This window comes from Chiloscyllium plagiosum, unplaced genomic scaffold (genome assembly GCF_037043375.1).
Source record: "Chiloscyllium plagiosum isolate Xiang-an unplaced genomic scaffold, Cpla_swu_hap1 HiC_scaffold_7, whole genome shotgun sequence".
Classification (NCBI taxonomy): Eukaryota; Metazoa; Chordata; class Chondrichthyes; order Orectolobiformes; family Hemiscylliidae; genus Chiloscyllium; species Chiloscyllium plagiosum.
This window is the reverse complement of record NW_028270145.1, coordinates 64,532,653-64,555,741: the sequence shown is the minus strand read 5'-3', so window position 1 is coordinate 64,555,741 and position 23,089 is coordinate 64,532,653. Positions and strand designations below refer to the sequence as shown.

At 38.5% G+C, this 23,089-nt stretch overlaps 1 protein-coding gene across 13 annotated transcripts in view; it reads left to right on the top strand.

The window, feature by feature from the left end:
- Positions 1–23,089, top strand: part of baz2ba (bromodomain adjacent to zinc finger domain, 2Ba) — a 356,889-nt gene that overhangs the window by 212,311 nt on the left and 121,489 nt on the right. For 12 of the 13 annotated variants that reach the window (XM_087989090.1, XM_087989091.1, XM_043693832.2 and 9 more), the window contains 6 exons: positions 45–323; positions 8,422–8,817; positions 10,713–11,331; positions 13,286–13,558; positions 17,256–17,316; positions 21,614–21,722. In XM_087989090.1, the coding sequence (XP_087845216.1) occupies positions 45–323; positions 8,422–8,817; positions 10,713–11,331; positions 13,286–13,558; positions 17,256–17,316; positions 21,614–21,722 (1,737 nt within the window). The remainder of the gene's footprint in view (positions 1–44; positions 324–8,421; positions 8,818–10,712; positions 11,332–13,285; positions 13,559–17,255; positions 17,317–21,613; positions 21,723–23,089) is intronic. The other variant, XM_087989092.1, reaches the window with a different exon arrangement.

Below are 23,089 nucleotides of genomic sequence, written 5' to 3'. Positions count from 1 at the left end.
GAAAGTACCCTGTGAAATTTGTCTAATTATATATCTTTTATTAGAAGCCCAGAAAGAAAGCAATTGAAAGCTCCAGCAATAGTGAAAGTGAATCAGGAACATCGTCAGACTCTTCAAGTGAAGGTTTGAGCAGCAGTGATTCTGACGACTTTGATGATGATGACGATGACGACGACGATGACGACGATGATGACGACGACGACGATGATGATGATGACGACGATGACGACGACGATGATGATGATCAAAGTATTGGCGAAGAAGATAGTGAAGAAGGTGATTCTGATTCTGAAACTGAAACAGCACATGCAAAGAAGACTAAGGTAAAATTTAAGACTCAAATAGGTGTGTGCTATTTTGTTTTTGTTTATTCTTCAGAAAAACTTTTATGCAGACTTATTAACATTATTGCTTATGTCTGTGAGAGAATTCATTTTGCCTTTCACAAGCTTATATTTAGTTATGCATTGGTTTTCATCCCTTCCACTGCATCTTGCATCACTGACTACCCTTCAAAACACAAATAGTGCATTTCCTCTATTGTTTGTCCAAGCTTGCTAATATTTTCTTTGACATAATGTTAACAAACTTTTCGAAAATGATTTTCCTACATTTAGTCTTCTGTTGCTGTATTTATCTTTTGTGAATTTCTTTTGTTGAGTTTTGTTTTAAGTAAGAACGTGATAGCCTGGTGAGAATTTATGAAATCTACTGAAGAAGCTACATGTCAAAGGGCAGATTATAAATTAGATAAAGGGAATCTAAATATTAGTTAAGCTATTTGTTTATACAGCAGGGATACTATAGTTGTGGCAATGCACTGACCAATCAAAGTCTATCTCTCCAGTCTGCACTTATTTGGCTAACTAAGACAACATCTCCATATCAATCATGGTCTAACCAATCAGTGTACAATATAAACTGGTGTTCTCGTTCCAAGTTTAGTTTCTTGCATGTCAGTTCGCATGAGCACCAGAGAAAAGCCTCAATTTAAATTTCTGTTTAGCAATGTTTAATATTAATAATTTAATTGGTGTCGTGTATTAATACAGTATGCCATAAAAACTTGGTCTTGAATTCTGACACACTTTTTGAAGGTCAAAAGATACATGAAAATTGTTAGATCTACAGAAAAAAATCAAATGTTCAAATCATGTAGCACAAGTATGATATTCTTGATACTTTGTATCTTGTTATTTCTGACTGAAGGCTTCTGCAATGCATATTGTTATTGTGTGTACATAGTAGCCTGCTGCTTTTTGTTTACATAGTCTGAGTAAATGTTTTGCTCTTTTCAATAACCTAAATCCTGAGAACTTCAAATAATGGTAACAAGATTTTTTTTTACCAGAATTACCAAAACGTGTGGTTCAGTTAAGTGGGCTAACGTTTGGCACATGTCCGAATTTGTTTTGTTTTAGTATATGTTTTCCTTCTAATGAGGTGTAGCTACTCAAATTTCCAGACTGTAACCTTGGATTGTAATCTATTGGACAGAATTCAGATTATTACAAGGAAAAGGGCATGCTTTATTGTGGTCCTCTTAATTTATGGTGTGAAAATAGGCCTGGAGGAAATGATGTCAAAATTTACAGATAAAGTCATTGGAAGGTACAGTGCAGGAGAACATTCAATTCAGTGTGCCTTGCCAACTTTGTGAAAGACCTGTGCAATTAATCACACTCTTGCTTGTTTCCCATAGCCGTACAGATTTTACATCTTCATGTAATTCTCTGCTTTTCTTTTAAAAGTTATGATTAAGTGCTTCAATCACCTTTTATGCTGTGGATTTTAGATCATAACAACTTGCACCTTATTTCACCCATGGTTCTTGGCCTGTCACCTTAAATTGTATCTTTTGTTACACTTCTGCTATTGAGGAGAAAGTGAGGGCTGCAGATGCTGGAGATCAGAGCTGAAAATGTGTTGCTGGAAAAGCGCAGCAGGTCAGGCAGCATCCAAGGAGCAGGAGAATCGACGTTTCGGTAGAAGGGCTTATGCCCGAAACATCGATTCTCCTGTTCCTTGGATGCTGCCTGACATGCTGCGCTTTTCCAGCAACACATTTTCAACACTTTTGCTATTGGCAGTAATTCCTAGTTTGGGACTTTTGAATCATATTTTCTCAGGAGAATAATCTCGGCTTTTCAAGTCTCTGCCCATAACTAAAGTCCTGCATCCCTGATACTATTCCATTGTTTCCTCTGCATCTTCTCCAAGGCATTCTTATCTTTCCAGAAAAGTGGTGCTTAGAATTTACCATAGGTCTCTATATGGCTCATAACCAAATAGAAAAAACAAGTAGAATGTACATTGAAGGTAAATTAAAATAAAACTGGAGGCGTGCTGAGGAGAACTTCATTAATGAAGTGTGATATGATTTGTAATGCATTGCTTGAAAGAGAGATGGAAATAGATTCAACTGCAACTTTCAAAATGGACTGGAATAAATACTTGAAAGGGAAAGATTTACAAGACTGTAGGAAAATAATGTGGTGGCGGGACTAATGTCTTTCAAAGAGAAGTGGACTTTCCATATTATATCATTCTGTTGAAAAGATGGACAATAGGCTAAAAAGTAGCAATTGAATATATTATAAGTAAGTATCTGATTATGCATTTTGGCAAAAGACCCAACGCTCGATTGTATCCTGAATAGAAGTAAACCTACCAATTTGAGGAAAAAGGCTCTTGGGACATTAAGGATGGTCCTTCAATCATAATATCATAAGAACAGAGTAAGCTGTTCACACATCCCAACCCCCCCATCAGCTATTCTATTGTTCAATGGGAACATTGCTGATCGAGTACTCCTCGTGTTCAGCTCCCTGCCCTTTCCCCAAAACCCTTGATTCCCTTTTGATCTGGAATATCCCTACCTCAGCCTTAAATATACACAAGGACTTTGTCCTTGTTACCTGTCCAAGGAGTTCTAAAGATTCTCAACCATCTGAGAGAAGAAATTCCTTCTGATCTCTGTTTTAAATTACTTCTGTGATTATATCTCTGGTCCTACACACTTTGACAGGGGAAACACTTTGTTTACTTTGTTAAGCCCCTTGAGAATCCTGTGTTTCAATGAAATCACCTGTCATTCTCGTAAACTTCATTGAGTTCATTCCCAACTTGTTCATCCTCATGAAGCTTCTCTGAACCGTCTCCAATGAAATAAGGTGATCAAAACTGCTAACAGTAGTTCAGATATGGTCTTACCAGCACTTTGTGAATTGCCGTAATACCTGCTCTTCTCCTTCAATCTTCTTGTAATAAGGGCTAACGTTCCATTAGTCTTCCTTATTATCTGTTACACCCGTGTGCTGGCATTCTGTGTCACAAGTATCCCTAAGTCCAAATAAAACCGAAAGAACTGCAGATGCTGTAAATCGGAAACAAAAACTGAACTTGCTGGAAAAGCTGGAAAACCTGGAAAAGGTTTGTGAAGAGAAATCAGTTAATGTTTTGGGTCTGGTTCTGTGGAAGGGCTACTGGACCCGAAATGTTAACTTCGATCTCTCTTTACAGATGCTGCCAGACCAGCTGAGCTTTTCCAGCAACTTTTGTTTTTGTTTTTACCCCTAAGTCCCTTGGAGTTGCAGCTTTATTCAGTTTGTCTCCATGTCAATAATACACTGTTGTTTCATCCTTCCAAAATGAACAACTTCATATTTTTTCACATTATTCTCCACTTGCCAACTTTCTGCCCATTTACTTAACCTATCAATATCTCTCTGTAAACTGTTTGTCGTCTTCTGGCAACTTACCTTTCCACAAATTTGTGTCATCTGCAAAGTTGCCTCCAGTACATTTGCCTTCTTCCTCCAAGTCATTAATATATTGTAAACAGTTGCAATCGCAGCACTGATCTCTGTGGAGCCCTACTTGTGACCGATTTCCAACCTGGAAAAGAACCTCTTATCCCCACTTGCTGTTTCCTGCACATTAGCCAATTTTCTGTCCACGCTAACATACTATTTCGAAAATGATGGATTCTTTTCCTATGACTTAACCTTTTGTGAGGTACCTTGTTAGTTGCCTTCTGGAAGCACAAATACAGCACACCTACTAGTTCCTCTGTACCCACTGTGATACGAGGTTCCTTCAAAAACTCTCAGAACTTAGTCAGATGTGATTTCCCTTTCATGAAACCATGGTGACTCAACTTTGTTGGATTACAATTTTCCAAATGTTCAACTGTCCAAATGTTCTACTATTACTTTAAGATTGATGAGATTGTTCTTTTTAAAAATAAGCAGCTAATTGAATTCTCTGCTTCACCATAAGAGAAGTAGATATAAAAGTTGAGAAGTGATTTATGTCAGATATTGTTTTAAGAAATTCTCAAGGTCAGGTTCGTAGGAGAGTAGTCTGACACAGAACAAACGACCAAGAGGCGAGTCTGCTAGAATATGAGCATTTTATTCCCCGCAGCGTCGCCACAACCAGGTCTCATACTTACAACGGGTCTGGCTTATACTCACTCTACATGTTACCGGAACTGGGAGCCGTCAGTTCTCGTAGAGCGGTTGCCAACAACCCACGCTCGGCGGTTAAACGTAACCCCGGAGCAGACTCACCGAACTGGAGACTTTTCCAGCTGATATACTCTTTTCCAGATATAAACATTCATGTGAACAGCAGAGCAAGGCTAAAAAACACATTCCATTCTGGTTACATACAGATAAGAAGATTCACACGGGGAGGTGTGTAATAAGATTCACACGGGACTAAGCAACACCTCCATTCCGGTTAGATTCACACATGTATTGGGACATAATTTTTAACCGTTTCACCACATTCCACTGCTTGGCCCAATACATGTGTTACATTATGATTCACACATGTATTGGGACATAATTTTACACCACATTCCACTGCTTGGCCCAATACATGTGTTACATTATGCTTAATTCAGTTCAATTCGTTTCAGTTAATTTCAGTTCAGTCAATTCAGTGTAGTTCAATTCAGCTCAGTTCAGGTCTGTTCAGTTCAATTCAATTGTGTTCAATTCAGTTCCGTCCATTTCAATTCAATTTAGCTCAGTTCCATTTTGTTCCGTTCAATTTGATTCACTTCAGTTCCACTCAGTTCAGTTCAGTTCAATCCCATTCAATTCTGTTAACTCCGCTTCAGCTTTTTGGACATGCCCACATCCTCCGCTGTACCCCAGGCAAGGGGTTCTTCGGCAGGACTGGGATCCTCTCAAGGGTGGACAGCAGCGACCCTGGGGTTCCTCCGGTCGCCCCCCCACCATTTCTCAAACAAACTGCCACGTACATGCCCACATCCATGCCATCCCGGGACGGTCGGGACCTCCACAGTTTGTTCTTCTGGTTTCTTAGTCTTTTTCCAAAACATTGTTCTGTATCAAAATCTCTCCTCAATTGCGATTGACCCTGCTCGCAGCGCCAAATGTTTTAAAAAATTCTCAAGGTCAGGTTCGTAGGAGAGTAGTCTGACACAGAACAAACGACCAAGAGGCGAGTCTGCTAGAATATGAGCATTTTATTCCCCGCAGCGTCGCCACAACCAGGTCTCATACTTACAACGGGTCTGGCTTATACTCACTCTACATGTTACCGGAACTGGGAGCCGTCAGTTCTCGTAGAGCGGTTGCCAACAACCCACGCTCGGCGGTTAAACGTAACCCCGGAGCAGACTCACCGAACTGGAGACTTTTCCAGCTGATATACTCTTTTCCAGATATAAACATTCATGTGAACAGCAGAGCAAGGCTAAAAAACACATTCCATTCTGGTTACATACAGATAAGAAGATTCACACGGGGAGGTGTGTAATAAGATTCACACGGGACTAAGCAACACCTCCATTCCGGTTAGATTCACACATGTATTGGGACATAATTTTTAACCGTTTCACCACAGATATTAAAAGTTTCAGTGCACTATTGAACTGCACACTATTGATGCTACCATATGAAGTGTGTTTCAAGAGGGTACGGAGCAAATTAATTACGGAATTCCCTGGTATCATAATACTTCATATATGTTCACTTTGAGGTGATAACTGACTCTACTTTTAGCCCAATCTTGTTCTTTTGTCTAATCTGTTCTTTAACTCTGTTCCCCTCTTTATCTTTGTTTAATAGGATTTTCTCTGCTCAAGCAGTCTTTAACAACAAAAAGACTGATGATTAAAAGAAATTAAATCAGTGATTAACTGTTTTAACTATTTGAGCTATATTGGACAGATTTGTTTTAGTTTGGATTTTAAGAAGATGTTGGATAAAGTACTACCGGTTAGGCTAATTAGCAAGATAAAACCCCATGGTGTTGAAGATACGACATTAGCATAGATGGATGTAATGGCAAAGTTCTGTCAGGCCATAGTCTCTTTTATACTAAAGTCTTACTATCTTGAATCCTTACTTTACTCCCTTGGCTTTCTTCTTTCTAATCAGATGTATGAGGAAAGATTGTATGAGGAAAGGCTGAGGCACTTGGGGTTGTTTTCATTGGAGAAAAGAAGGTTTAGGGGTGACTTGATAGAGGTCTACAAGATGATTAGGGGTTTAGATAGGGTCGACAGTGAGAATCTTTTTCCACGTATGGAGTCAGCTATTACAAGGGGGCATAGCTTTAAATTAAGGGGGGGTAGGTTCTTTACTCAGCGAGTCGTGAGTTCATGGAATGCCCTGCCAGTAGCAGTGCTGGACTCTCCCTCATTATGGGCATTTAAGCGGGCATTGGATAGGCATATGGAGGATAGTGGGCTAATGTAGGTTAGGTGGGCTTGGATCGGCGCAACATCGAGGGCCGCAGGGCCTGTACTGCGCTGTATTCTTCTATGTTCTATATCCTATGTATCGTGTTCTTGAATGGAAGTGAATTTGTCATCTGTGTTATGACCCAAAAGTAGGTGGGAAGGAAAATGAGGATGACTCAGAGTTTGCAGAGTAAAATAGACACGTTAAGCGAGTGGTCAAAAACTGGGCAGATGGAATATAATGGGAGAAAGTGAGGACTACGGATGCTTGAGATCAGAGTAGAGAGTGTGGTGATGGAAAAGCATAGCAGGTCAGGCAAAATCCGAGGAGCAGGAGAATCGACATTTCGGGCATGAACCCTTCATCAGGATGGAATGTAATGTATGAAAATGTGAGGTTATGCACTTTGGCAGGAGTAATAGAGGAGCTAAATATTATTTACGTGAAGAAACACCGCAGGAAGCGACAGAACAGAGATTTGGGTGTCTTCATACATGAATCACGAAAGTCTAGCACCTGAGTTCAGAAAATGATAGGTAAAGCAAGTAGAATGTTGGCCTTTATTTCAAAGGTATTGGAGTGTAAAAGTAAGGAGGTTTTGCTAAAACTGTACAAGGCACTGATGAGACCACAGCTGGAATACTGTAAAATGTCTTGGGTCCCTTATCTCAGGAAACACTGACATTGGTGGCAATCCATTGAAGATTCATGGCTTATACATAATACGTATGGAAAGACTGTTTTAAGAGCAGAAGTGAGTCAGTTGGGTCTATACCTATTGGAATTTAGAAGAATGAGAGGTGACCTCACTGAAACATAAAAGATTCTTAGGGGACTTGGCAGAATAAGTAGAGACATTGTTTCGTCTTGTAAGGGTGTCTACGACCAGAGGGCGTAATCTCAACATAGAGGGTCATCCACTCAAAACAGAAATAAGGAAGAAATTCTTTTCTCACAGCTTTGTGAATCTGTAGAGTTATTTACTACAGAAGACTGTTGAGGCTATGTCATTACCTATGTTTCTGGCTGAGATTGACAGATTTTTAATCAGTAAGGGAATCAAGGGTCATAGGCAAAAGGTAGGAAAGTGAAGTTGAGGATTATCAGATCAACCATTATCTCATGGCCGAACAGACTTGGTAGGCAGAATGCCCTACATCTGGACCTATATGTTAGAATTGAATGTTGTTTTTGTTAATCTGAGGAATTTTAGAAGGATCATGAAGAGCCTTATTCACATCTCTTTCTTAAAATTAGAAAATTATCCAGGAAATATTCATAGGTACTGCTCGAATTCATTTATTAATATGTGAATCTAGTCAGTTACTGACAAGATATTGTTGACAAGTTGTACTATTGTGCAGTTCCAATGAATACATTTCTTCGCTCAGTTTACACTTGTATGTTTTGCTGAGGAATCAACTAGATAAAAACATGATCAAGAATCCCCACTCCTCCTTTTATTGGATATTCCTCTCTTTCTATGCCATTGTTTCCATCAATTACCGAGGAGTGTTATTCCCAATTACTTATTTTCATTATGCAAATATCCTAACTTTCTAATAGCTTTTGAAGATTATGTTTATAGAAGTTACTCTTGTCATTACCAGCTATTAAAAGGTTAAATAAAATATCTAACCTATAATTCTTTAAGAATCCTATAGTCTTACCAGTTGAATTTAAATTTTATTTGCAGAGTTTGATGCATACTGCAAAGGAGCCAAAAGAAACAGGCCAGAATGTTTGTGACATTAAGCAGTCACATGACAAAAGAATGAACCAGCATCTACATCTTGCCACAGAGTCACAGACTTCACATTCATTCCAATCCCAGCAAAAACAGCCTCCAGTTCTGTCACAACTTTCCCTCATTTTCCAGACCTCCCATTCAAACGATGAGTCTGGTAAAAAACATCAGAGTGTCATTCAGTCCACAGGACTAACAGTTGGGATGAAACCTGTGCCTTTGGTCAATCAGGGAAGGAAAGAATCTTCTCCAAAACCAACTGGTGCTTTGCCTGAACTTCTAAAGGCAGGGAATATTTGTGCTTCTGAAGACCTGGGGTCACCACATGATCTTCGTGTGAAGCAGGCAAGTTCACTTAATAACTTCGATTATTCTAGTTTGGATATATAAAATTGAAAAATCTAGTCACTGGGATTATTTAGGCCACCATTACCTTTGAAAGGAGTAGGAGAAAAATTGTAATATTTTGAGATGTGGTTTGTCAAGTTTACGCAAATTTTGAATTTTAAAAGCTTGTCAATGTAAATTCATAGCTGTAGATGTTCATTCTTAAGTGGCACATCTAAATATTCATTTTAAGTTTAGTTTTACCTTTTCATTTTGAATTTTTTTTTGTGTTGCATTACTGGAGCCTAACCATTTTCATTTACCTTAAAGCAAATCCTTTAGGACTATTTTTGCAGCCCCTTTAAACCACTACACCAGAACTAATCATTAGTTCTATTGTTTTACTGCAAAGAGAAGATCTGTCACTAATCAGGTTAGGTGTTTTTCTTTTCTGTGCTAAGCCAAATCTGCTTTCCCACTCCCCCCTCCCACCCCACAAAGTTTGTTAAAGCCCGTTTTTATTATTCAAACATAACTGGTTCTTGTGGTGCTGTAGGTAATTTTGCACTTGTGATATTTTATTTAATTCATGTTGCTGGTACTTGATATACATTGTCAGGCTGTTATGATGAAAGCTTATGATATACTATTTGGGAACTATGATTCTAAAATATAGGTAGATGAGTTTTTGGTGCTGAAGGTCTGAACCTTCGACAAAACATCAGAGAGACATTTAGACTTGTGAGCTAAAGACAGCTTGTCTAAGAAATCATCTGACTAAAGCTAAATGGCTCAATAAACTACCTGTTGAGATAAGTGCTGCATGTTATTGCATTTGGTTTTTAAGACCTACACTAAGATAGATGGCCAGGGACTACAAGCAAATTGAGTTCGAAGAAAAGAAGTCCATTTCAGCAGAAGGGCAGTTTAGTGCTAACAATTTTCAGTCCACTAGAGCTGGAAAGAAGTCTTAATCTGTTATGGTAGTTTACTATATTCGAGTCAGAGAAAATTCAGAGAGCTTGTATGTCTCTGGGAGAGACTTGAGAGAATAATTTCTGACAAAGTACTGGAAATTGCTGAAAATAAATGTTTGCAGCCTCTCAATTGAGTTAAATAAAACATAAAAATGATCTTAAATGAGATTGAGTGTTCTGTAAAGGATGTTGCTGGAAAAGAAATTTGAGTATTTCTTTTTGCTGTTTATTATAAGATTATTCAAATTGTCATACACAGTTTTTTTTTCTTCTTTTGTTAAAAGTAACAGCCTCATGTTGACTATATATACTATTTGACCACCATGCTCATCAAATTGCAAAAGTCAAACATAAGCTCTGTCAAGTCAGGTTTCACACTGTAATTTGACTTGTCCAATATTGCCATCAGCTGGGATTGTAACACTGAGCAGCAAGTTGACATCTTCGAGATATGTAAATACATTAGTAGCAGTGAGCATTGATCTTTGACCCATTACTACCTTGGCTTTACATCTGTTGAGAAGATTTGGCCGTAAGTAGTATTGACAAAATGTACAGCAGTGTTTCTACACTGTGTCCCAAGGTAGATTTATTACCTTCATTAAAGCTGATTTTACAAAGCCTACTTTTAGTAGGAACCTTCCTCTGTCGGGAAATGCTATGGAGCAATTGCATCTGTGATCTCCAGTATGGGTTCATTTGTAGGTAAGGTTTTCAACCAGTAGTGTATTTTCATAAAATTGACAATTTAACTGTTGTGAGTGCAATGGGTAATAATAAAACAAGTGAAGCCAGAAAGTTAGTGCAACTGCTATTTTAACTAATAATATCCAATATTACTACCATAATGATATCTGTATTATTATTGGATTGCTTTGTCTTTATTCGATAATGTTTTACTCTTGGTTGTTAATTCATTGTTTTGTTTGTTTGCAGGAACTATTTAAGCAGTCATTTCCAGCACAATTAAAGAAACAACAAGAACAATACAAAGCCCAGAAGAAGGCAGCGGCAGGTATTAAGAAGAGCTTCCAGACAACCTTGACTAGTCCAAAATCTGCCGCTAGTTCACCAGCACACCAGAAGCTGCCTCCAATTGATGGTAACCAGTCAAACCCCTTGGTATTAAGTGCACTTGTAGCACAGCAGCAACCTAATGGGGTAATTCAGAGTGTCATTCAGGAAGCCCCTTTGGCACTTACAACCAAATCTAGAATCCAAATTAAAAATACTGATAAAGTAGTTTCGAACTCTGGTAGCACCACATCCATTTCACCACTTCCCTTGGGTTCTAATTTGAAGAATCATTCCAGCAATCATGTGACACAAGTTCGACATTCTACCTCTCCTGTATTATCCCAGAATTCTCCTAAAGACAAATCAGTGAGTGTTAAGATCACTGCACAGCAGCAACATCACCATTATACAACCCAGTCTTTGGCTGATCATTTTAGAGGGATTGATTCTGATGTTCCAAGTAGCAAGGATTCTGATGAGTCCAATGAAGAGGAAGATGACGATGATGATGAAGATGATTCTGATAACAGTCAATCAGGTTGGAATATATATTTATGTACTTTATTTTTAACAGATTTGGATTGGAGGTTGTGTATAATATTGGGTTTGAAGTTTGTGCTGACAATAGAACTAACAAATTTGGAATGCCTTTTTTTTCATCATTTTCTGTTGAAATCAGTTGAATGCAAATGAGGTGTGTCATAAAACAGACCGCTAATTTGTGCTTGTCCCTTTTGTGCTTCCATTCAAGGCAAATGTCATCCTTATAGGTGATCCCTACAGCCTTGTTGTTCTGAGACTGTCATTTTAAAATGAAACATCAGTTTTTGCTTGTTTTTCTGCATACAGAACATGTTCTGCCTCATTATGTTGAAAATTTGTACAGTTTTATGGAGCAGATTCTCTTACAGAACATTTGAATGCTTAATTTATCGATGACTGTCTCTCCACTTCATGAATTGTCTGAATGGTTGAATGAGTTCCCATAAGCAAATTTTCAGTGAGTTTTCCTTGACCATGTTGTTGGATTCCTTCACCTTTACAAAAGCCATAATGGACCTGACTCTCGATAATGGTGTTGCAGTGAGACAGAATCTTAACCCGTCACCATTTTTTTGAATCTATATTCATTGACTGTGGCCGTGAATTCATTTTTAATAATGCCATGTGGATCTAAATAGGTAATATAGCTATGGGAACACCTGAAAATCCAGCATTCCCTAACATTTCCACTGGGTTTTACACAAGACCATATTTTTGTGGAATGAGCAAGCTCTTCCCCCCTCAAGTGCCACATACTGCACTTCAATTCAGTTGAGTTGAAGCAGAATAATTCATTCCCTTAGGACTCTGCCTCTGGCCTTTTGCCTGCACTTGATTCATTTAGCTCCTGCTCTGTAAAATTGGCTTGACAAGCAATCATGTACTCATTTACTCATTTTGTAAAAACCGAAAGAATTGCAGGTGCTGTAAATTGAAAACAAAAATAAAAATTGCTGGAAAAGCTTAGCAGGTTTTTTTTTTTTTTGCAGCATTTTCAGTTTCTGCAAGACAATGGCTATCCTAATCAGATCATTGTTTGCTTTATATCTTGCAAACAGACCAAAGTCTACCCGTTCCAGTTGAGGTGACCAGTTCACCTCAAATTGCCCTGGAAAGGCGAAATATCTCAAAAATGGAATAAGTAATCACTTTCATGTTTCTGCTATGACTTGGTAATGCAAGTGCTGTTTTCCACTGTCATCTGTCCAAAATGGTGCTGTGCCTATCAAATGAAGTCAAGTTTTCATATGTGCTTGACGAAAAAAATTGAAAACAATAAGTTATATAGCTTTTCCAGTAAATGTTTTGTTATCCGAATGAAGTTTATATTAGCTTTGGAGCGAGACCAGTGGAAAGTCGCAACTTCTTCCTCAGCAGAGAAGATTGTCCTATGATGGGAGATTTATTAGGCTCGGCCTGACTTGCATTCCCCAGAGATGATTTCATTGAACCGTATAAAATCATTAGAGGGCAGATGCTGGGTGCTTCCCATCACCGATGAGTCATCAGAAAGAACTGAGACGAGAAGAAAGTTTTCATTCCACAATTCTGGTTGAGGTTTTTTTTTTAAACCTGAGCACTCTGGAAGATGATAGAGACCTTCAGAGTTTTGAATACCAAAATAACTTTACTACCTTCTGCATTACCTCATTCTTTTGAGGTAGAAGAATAGCAAAGTAGGCTCAAAGGACCAAATGGCTTACTTCTATTTCTTAGCTTGTTACCTTTTTTAAACTATAGGTCTTAACTCTCAATTTTTTAAGGCAGTATAGAGAAAACTGAAGGAATTTAATATCACATTTTATTCAAATTTTCAGAGTCTCACAGATGTCCTTATTCTTGGGTGATGTAATGACTAATTTGACCATAGATTCTTCATTTTGCATGTGTTTTTAGGGAGGCCTAATTATAGAATGTTTAAAATATTTAACTTGTTATTTTCCAATCAGAGGCTGATAGTGACTCAGAGACAGAAACGGATGGATCAGATGAAGATGTTAAGGAGCAAGATAAGGCAGAAACAGAGAATGAAGGAGAAGAAATTGCACATAAATCAAATAAGGCTCCACATTCAAGTCACAATTCTTCCAGTCAGTCAGCCCAATCAACACCCATTAGCCTGCATGTATTGAAGACACCAAAGTCAGCACCTGGCCCATTGGCATCAGAATCTACAACACTGGTCTACACAGGAGCCCCATCATCTTCACTTGCACCATGTGGTAACATTTACTTTTTTATTCTATTTTCTTTCTCTTTTTCTTTAAAATCACTTTCTTGTTAGTATATATTTTGAAGCATTTTCAGCCTCTTCTGGCACCTTTTACATTTGTACCACCTGAGGAAGTACCTCTTGTTAAAGGGAAAAGCAGCAGTACCCGAGCTAAAATCTGTTCATTTTCAACGATGTGCACTTCTCATGAGAGATGTTGAATAATGCTCAGACTACAGAAAAACTGACCAGATATTCACTTTATAAACAGGCTAGTTGTCATCAACTGCTGTTTTGCTGCTGTTGCCTTGGTTGAAATCTGTTGATGCATCACATAGTGAGTATGGATCAACCCTAGGCTCTTTGTCAGCATGATTTACTTGGTTAAATCATTAGGGAGTTAAGTTGTTCGAGGAATAATTCAGTTCTTTTTGTTTGGAGAATGTTTGTTGTGCAATCATTACTCCAGTATTTTTCATCAATTTTTCTTTAACTTGCTGTAGTAACATTCTGAAGTACAAAAGTAGGTAAATCTTCAGATTTTCAGAATATTTTAGTTCTGTGTTTCCATATGTCGTTGAAAATGAAGCTTTAAATTTCATAGATACGAGGGCAAAAACTTGGTTTGAGGTTACATTCGGGTAAGATTTCTAATTTAGGGGTGTAAGGTGATTTGGTTTTGCTTGCAGAGAATATAAAGGATTGAGAAGTAGGTATTTGTTTGGAGACGCATCATCTTAGTAGATACCAATTGTAACCCTGTAGCTCAATCAAGTCATGATGAGGTGACATTGAATAATTCAAAATCCATTTACTTAGAGTTAAGACTGGACTCCATGTCCTTTCGCCAAGGGAAGGAAAATTAGACAGAGTATGTTCATGGACCTATCTTGCGTTTTTCCTAAGTCATGAAGTGAAATTAGTATGGGCTATGGAGTATAGAAATTGGCCTCAAATTTAAAATTGTGTAGAAATTCCCTTTGAGACCAGTAACATTTAAATTGAAATTTAGATGTCAAATGACTGATTGGAAATTATTTCAACTTTAAGATTTTTAGTAAACAATTTTAAAACATTATCAACCTTTATTTTGTAGTAACTTAATAACTTTCCTCATTTAACTCTTCACACAATAGGTGAAAAAGCACAACACTGTTGCAATTTATCCAATCACTTTCGTGGAAACTTCATTCTTTAGGAACTAGCCCAAAGTAATTCTAAGCTCCTGCAAGTTCCTTAGATGGTATGGGGGACAAGGTCCTTCCCTCTAAGCTAGATGATTCTTTCACACTCATTTAAATCTTTACAGACCCAATTTCTTCAAATCAGGTGCAAGCTCCCACCCATGTTTCGTAAGATGATCGGCTGAGCCAGCATTTAAATCATTTAAGACACAGGACTCTGTCTCAGTCTTACTTGTTTGTAACATACGCATTCTGGCTTGCACCCACACCTGCCAGGCACCTCTTTGTTACCTGGCAATCAGCCCTTTTGTTCCTTGTCTGACTGCACTAATCATTCACTTGCCTGCCAGCCTCCTCTTTATTTCTCATGTCATTCACCTAACTCACTTGTCTTGCCCACCTGCCTTACTTTGCTGATCCATCCATTCACCTGTCTCTCTCACTCACTTGGCTACTCCTTTCACTCACTCTTCTGTGCCCCTTGCTGGCTTGATCATCATTCTTCTCTTGCTCCTTTGCTGCCTTTAGCGCTGTCTGCCTGATGTTTCTGGCAGAGCCACCTGCCCGGTGTCTCATGCATGCCATCCGCCTGCTTTCTTTCTCAGGAAATATTGCCCTCCCACTCTTTCTTTTTCTCTGCCATTAACCCTTCTAACCCTCTCTCTGTCTCTCTTACCCTAGTTCCCTCACACATTGTTTTCAGCACCACTGCCCACCCTCTCTAGCAATGCCACTGTCCCACTCTGCCTTCCCAATAACCTTAGTTTCCCTTGCCAAACAAGAATCTGTCTCCTTCTGACTTAAATCTATTCAAAGACTCTTAATCCTTTTAGGGAAAGAAGTTCTCCTCATCTATGTCCTAAAAGAGCGATGTTTAATCTTAAAATTGTGCCCCACAGCTCTGACGGACCCTGATGAAGGAATTCCTGATGAAGGGCTTATGCCCGAAACGTCGATTCTCATGCTCCTCAGATGCTGCCTGACATGTTATGCTTTTCCAGCACCACACTGTCGACTGTAGAGTCTAATAAGATCGTATAATGTAAGAGCAGATGCTACCCATTTATTCCATTGAGCCTATGATTGAGATAGTGATTTTGAGTTTGCACATGTTGGCTGAAATAGGTTATAGAAGATTAGTTTGTTAATTGACAAATTGGCTCTTGCTGACTCAACTGTGGGAGGGTGGAGGATCATCTCTGACTGCAATGCACAGTCTTCAGCAATGAGTCTACATGTTTAAATTCAAGGGTAGACTGTATGTTTTATTATGTTTATCTAGATCTTTGATATCTCACTCCCTCTCTCACTAATCATCGCTTGTTCCTGTTGAGCAGGTGCAGATTCGTTAGGTTTGGTGCTGGTTTCTTTTCTGAATGAACGACTTGTCTGTGCAAGAGGCAGTCTTTGAGAAAAGAAAAAACTGAGTAAAAGATGACTGGAGAAGCAGATTGAAGATTAAATAAAGTATAAGTCTTACTCTTAATCCCACTTTGGCTTCAGCATAAATACTGCTTACTCCTAGCTACTGATAATTCTGATGAACTGGACTCAGCACTAACTCTGCTTTCTTTCCACAGATACTGCCAGACCTGCTGAATTTTTCTAGCAATTTCTGTTTTTGATTAAGATATCCAGATTCCACAGTTCTTTGTTTTATAGAAATCTCTCTTCAAATTTTGATCTGTCTGAATAATATGATGAGTATTACATCTGAGACTATCAGCAAGTTGTTTAATATCTTTACCTCTCGTTGGTATTTAATACATTAACTATGTTAAGTGTGTTGCAGTGATGAGCAGATTGCAATGTAACTAAAACAGACATCAGAAACCAGAGTTCAAATCAGGTGTTACTCACGAACAATGACGTAGGAGATCTGTTTGTCCTGCTGTATCATGTTTAACTATTTTCAATTGCTGACAGTTGAAAAATATCAAAATATACTTTAAACTAATGGCAGTAAATTAAACCTTTAAAAAGTAAAATTGTGAGAATGTGGGGGGAAAGGTAAAATTGCAGAATTAGTTTGGTGCCATTGTGCTTCTGGAAGTGATTTACAAGTGATTTGCATTCCGCAATCACCTTCCAGATTTGTATAGCCTCTTTTCTTTACCTATGACTCAAAGAACAAAGAACAGTACAGTGCAGGGACAGGTCCTCCAGCCTTCCAAACCTGCACTGACACATTTTGCCCTTCCATGCTAAAAGTGTTTTCAGTTGCAAGCTCCGTATCCCTCTATTTTCTTCCAATTCATGAGATACAGAGGTTTGAAAGTCTTTGGAATTCCCTTCCTCAAAAGGCAGTGAATGCAAAACCTTTAAATATTTTTAAGGCAGTGGTAGATAAATTCTTGAACACCAAGAAGATGAAAGATTGTCAAGGATAAATAGGAATGTAGAGTTAAGATTAGAATAAGTTCAGCAATGATGTTCCTTGTTTTTATGTTTGTATTCATTCTGGTAGTTCTGTAAGTATGTTAACATTGTTAAACCATCAGTATCTGATTCTTGTCTTTGTAGGCTCTGGTAAAAGAAGAAGAGTCACTGATGAAAGAGAGCTACGTATCCCTTTGGAATATGGGTAATTATTTTGTATAAAGTGCATTTTATATATTTTCTCTGCATTACGATTGAATGTTTAGTTTGCAAGTCTCTAGTCTGTCTTGGAATATAAATGTCGCAATAGATAAAGGAGATCATCATTTAGGAGAGTAGTTTGGAAGAAAAAATTGAGTTTTTCGGGTAAATGATTTGACTTGCAGAATCAAACCATAGAAAGATGATGCAAAACTAGAAATTGCTGGATAAACTCAGCACGTCTGGCAACATCTGTACAGAGAAAGCAGAGTTAACATTTGAAGTCTGGTGTCCTACTTCAGAATCAGTAATAGCTAGGAAATGGATGTAGGTTTGCTCGCTAAGCTGGAAGGTTCATTTCCAGACGTTTCGTCACCCTACCAGGTAACACTTTCAGTGGGCCTCAAGTGAAGCACTGCTGATAATTCCTGCTTTCTATTTATATGTTTGGGTTTCTTTGGGTTGGTGATGTCATTTTGTGTGGTGAAGTCACTTCCTGTTCTTTTTCTCAGGGGGTGGTAGATGGGATCTAACTCGATGTGTTACCGGAACTCTATCAATAAACACACCGAGTTAGACCCCACCTACCACCCCCTGAGAAAAAGAACAGAAAGTGACTTCACCACAGGAAATGACATCACCACAAGAATGACATCACCAACCCAAAGAAACCCAAACATATAAATTGAAAGCAGGAATTATCAGCAGTGCTTCACCTGAAGCCCACTGAAGATGTTACCTAGTAGGGTGACAAAATGTCTGGAAATTAACCTTCCAGCTCAGTGAGCAAACCTACATTCAGAACCTCAATCTGAGCTACAAATCTTTTCAAAACTCGCTAAGTAGCTAGGAAAAGGTAGTATATAAGACAGGTTTGGGGCAAGTGTGTAGGAAGAGTGCGTGGTTTGGTGGAGTTAAACAATGGAGAACAAGAAGAAAGATTAGAATGGCAATCCTATTGGAGAACTTAAGCACATGAAATATTGAATGGTACAACACAGGGACAGACCCTTTGGCCCACCATTTCTGCACCAACTGTAATGCCATTCGAAGTGAATCCCATCTCCTGCATGTGGTCCATTTCACTCTATTCCCTGCTTGTTTGTGTATCTGTCTAAGTGCTTCTTAAACATTGCTATCATTTTTGGTTCTATCACCTCCCTTGGCAACGCATTCTAGACACCTACCACCTTCTGTGTGGGTAAAAAAAACTTGCACATCTCCTTAAACTTTTACCCTCTCACTTTAAACCTATATAACCTATTCATGTCACTCATAATTTTATATACTTCTATCATGGTTAGTATGATTGCGGATAACACCAAGTTTGATGGTATGTAAGATTACAAAGGGAACTTGATTTATTGGGTCAAAGGGCTGAGGAATGGCCGATAGAATTTAATGTGGATAAATGCAAGGTATTGCATTTTGGTAAAAACAAACAAGTGCAGGATTTATACAATTAATGGTAGGGCCGTGAATAGTGTTAGAGAGCAGAGACACCTGGGCGTTCAGGCATATAATTCTTTGAAATTTATGTCACAGGTAGACAAGGTGGTTAAGGAGGATCAGCATGCTTACCTTCATTGCTCACACCTTTTGAGTACAGGAGTTGGGATGTCATGTTAAGAGTGTATGGGGCACTAAAAGTCTTCTGGGGCATTGTGTGTAGATCTGGTTGCCCTGTTGTAGGAAGGCTATTATTAAACTGGAGAGGATTCAGAAAGATTTAGCAGGATGTGCAGAGAATTGGTGGTTTGAGTTAGAGTGAGTGGCTGGGTAGGTTGGGACTTTATTCACTGGTGCGTGGGATATTGAGGGGTGATTTTATAGGGGTTTATGAAAGCACAAGGAGCATCGATCAGATGAATAGCAAAGGTCTTTTCCTTTGGGTGGGGGACTTCAAAATGAGGGAGCATATTTTTAAAGTGAGAGGAGAAAGATTTAAAAGGCTCATGAGGAGCAACCTTTACACAAATGGTGGTTAGTGTGTGAAATGAGCTGTCAGGAAAGTGTTGAATATAGTTACAACATTTAAAAGATAGGAGGAAAAGTACATCAATAGGAAAGGTTTCGAGGGAAATCGGTAAAATGCAGACAAGTGGGACTAGTTTAGTTTGGGCACATGGTTGACCTGGACCAAAGGGTCTGTTTCCATTTTATATGACTTTATGTATGATTCAGTCAACTTTAAATTAAGGTTTCAAACAATAATAACCAATCATGATCCTTATACCTTGCTGCAGAAGAATTCTGAAAAAGTATCTTTAAGAGGCATTTTAATTTATCTATTACAAATTTCTTGACTGACACTACACTTATTTATGCAAATTTCACTGACTAATGATGTTCACATTAAATAAACGAGGTTTTTCCACAATAATCACTTTCTACACGTCTATTTTGGTCACAACATTTGTTTTCTTCCATATTTACGATGTCTTTTCCTTTGATGTGAAGGATTTTCAAATGATGTGGGTATAGCATCAAACTCAGTCATAGAGATGTACAGCATGGAAACAGACCCTTCGGTCCAACCCGTCCATGCGGATCAGATATCTCAACCCAATCTAAGTCCACCTGCCAGCACCCTGCCCATATCCCTCCAAACTCTTCCTATTCATATACCCATCCAAATGCCTCTTAAATGTTGCAATTGTACCAGCCTCCACCACTTCCTCTGGCAGTTCATTCCATACATGTACCACCCTCTGGGTGAAAAGGTTGCCCAGTAGGTCTCTTTTATATCTTTCCCCTCTCACCCTAAACCTATACCCTCTAGTTCTGGACTCACCGACCCCAGGGAAAAGACTTTGCCTATTTACCCTATCCATGCCCCTCATAATTTTGTAAACCACTATAAGGTCACCCCTCAGCCTCCGACGCTCCAGGGAAAACAGCGCCAGCCTGTTCAGCCTCTCCCTATAGCTCAGATCCTCCAACCCTGGCAACATCCTTGTAAATCTTTTCTGTACCCTTTCAAGTTACACAACATCTTTCCGATAGGAAGGAGACCAGAATTGCATGCAATATTCCAACAGTGGCCTAACCAATGTCCTGTACTGCCGCAACAGGACCTCCCAACTCCTGTACTCAATACTTTGACCAATAAAGGAAAGCATACCAAACACCGCCTTCACTATCCATCTGCCTGCGACTCCATTTTCAAGGAGCTATGAACCTGCACTCCAAGGTCTCTTAGTGCAGCAACACTCCCTAGGACCTTACCATTAAATGTACAAGTCCTGCTAAGATTTGCTTTCCCAAAATGCAGCACCTCGCATTTATCTGAATTAAACTCTATCTCTTGGTATTACAACCTGTTGAAAGGTCCAAGAGTTATGGTCACATAAGTAATCAATTGTGCATAGTTGCGAGATATGTAAACTTTATTTCTGTTTACCTGAATGTATTCTTCAGGAAAAAAAAACTGACTGTGCATTCTATCCCTAATTTAACATTTGTAATAACAGGGGAAGGTGAAGTGAAGCAAACAACCAAGTCACCCTGGCTGGGTTGTTTCCACGTGGGTTGAAATGTGATTGAAGAATAAGAATGGAAGGAGAATGGTAGGGTCATGTAGGAATGACCAGAGGGTAATGAGATCTTGGGATTAGTTAAGTGTGTGAAAATGTCAAGGACAATACATGTTATGGATTATTATTTAAAGCTAATCTTTGGACTGAAAATTAAGATTTGGTAGATTTGAATAGAAATTTCTTACAAATACGTCAACATTGATTCTGTTTTCGAAGAAGGTGATAACGGTTCATACTCTCCAGAGTTTTGACCCAGTCTAAGCCACATTGACATGCCACCTCAAAGACTGGAGGAAGGAGCAGTCATAATGTAGCCACAAAACTTGTTTCCTGAGCAAGATTGGTAATTAAGAAATTGTTTTGTTTGATGATAGATGTTGACATTGTAACTAACAGATTTCAAGGAAATATTATGCTTATTCCTTAAGTAATATTAAGACCATCAAATTGTACATTTTTCCACTCAGGAGAAAGTAGTTCCAATTTAGCCCTTCATATCTTAAGACACTAAATCAGTCACAAGATTCTTGACAAAATTTATATTTATCTTTTTAGGCAGCTTTCCATTTTTTTGAGAATTTTTGATATTTCATGAAGCAGTGTTCGAATAAAGGTACTAATTTAACAGTGAATGCTTTGCTGGTCTCTGAGTATTTAAATATTACTTCCCAAGTATCAATTACTCATTGAAGTTAAAGTATAGCAGAAAATCTGATTTTTATCGATTGTCATTTGGAATCAATAGACTTCTTTGTTGATTAGATGGCAGAGAGAGACCAGAATTAAGACTGTTGGTGGCCGCCTTCAGGGAGAGGTGATTTATTATGCTCCTTGTGGAAAAAAACTTCGTCAGTATCCTGAAGTAATGAAGGTAATTTCTGTATCTGAATAGATGTTGTTCCAAACCTTTTTGAATCTTAAACCTATTTAAAAAGAGCTTTAGGTTACATTGACTACTCCTTTTACAAGTATTTATGTAATACATAGAATTCTATGAACTTTGTAAATTGTATTTGTACTTGCTTTAGATTAGATTCCCTACAGTGTGGAAACAGACCCTTCGGCCCAACAAGTCCACACCAACCTTCCGAAGAGTAAACTACCTAGACCCATTTTCCTCTAACTAATGCACCTAACACTATGGGCAATTTAGTATGGCCAATTCACCTGACCTGCACATCTTTGGATTGTGGGAGGAAACTGGAGAACCTGGAGAAAACCCACGCTGATGTGGGGAGAATGTGCAAACTCCACACAGACAGTTGCCTAAGGCTGGAATCAAACCTGGGTCCCTGGCGCTGTGAGGCAGCAGTGATAACCGCTGAGCCACCGTGCCGCCCCAGTATTATTCAGTCTTTTGTACTGCATATGTTTCCTTTACATAAACGTTTATTTCCTACATCAAAATTTACCATTTATAATTGGAAGCCCTCTACTAAACTCTAACTTGTAACAATAATTTGAGAGGTCAATAAGTAGTTGTCTAATTAGGATTGTAACATTGTGATAATGTTGGCCTACCACTTAGTACTGTTATCTTTCCCCATAAATTACTCAAAAGATTTTCTCAAAGATTTAAGCCATTTCTTTTTCTCAATAGCTGAAATTCTTCTTGTCCCAAATGTTTGAAACCATGCTAAAAGAGTAAAGTAATAATATATATTACAGAACTTTGATTAACATTGAATTGCCTTTTGTGCTACAGTGCCTTTATTTTTACTGGAAGGCCTTTACCCCTGCTAAAAGCTTGTACTCAAACTTAATGGAGGAGAGTACATTTGATTAGTACTGTTTCTGATAGCACTACATCAATGATGTCAATTCCTGGGGAAAGGCAATGCTGTAGGCCAACGATAGTCCGTGTTTTTCAATTATATCTATTGAGAAAGCTTCACAGGCTTTGCACTTCTTAATTTCAAGATTTAAAGTTAAAAATCACACAACACCAGGTTATAGTCCAACAGGTTTAATTGGAAGCACACTAGCTTTCGGAGCGACGCTCCTTCATCAGGTGATTGTGCACACCAATTAAACCTGTTGGACTATAACTTGGTGTTGTGTGATTTTTAACTTTGTACACCCCAGTCCAACACCGGCATCTCCGAATCAAGATTTAAATGTAGTTTCCAGCACCATTAAAGGTCATGCTGTACAAACTAATTTATCCTTCAGTGTTTTTGCCCCACAATAATTCTATCCCAAATTGTTGCTTGGGTTTGTGCTGTGCATGTAATTTTC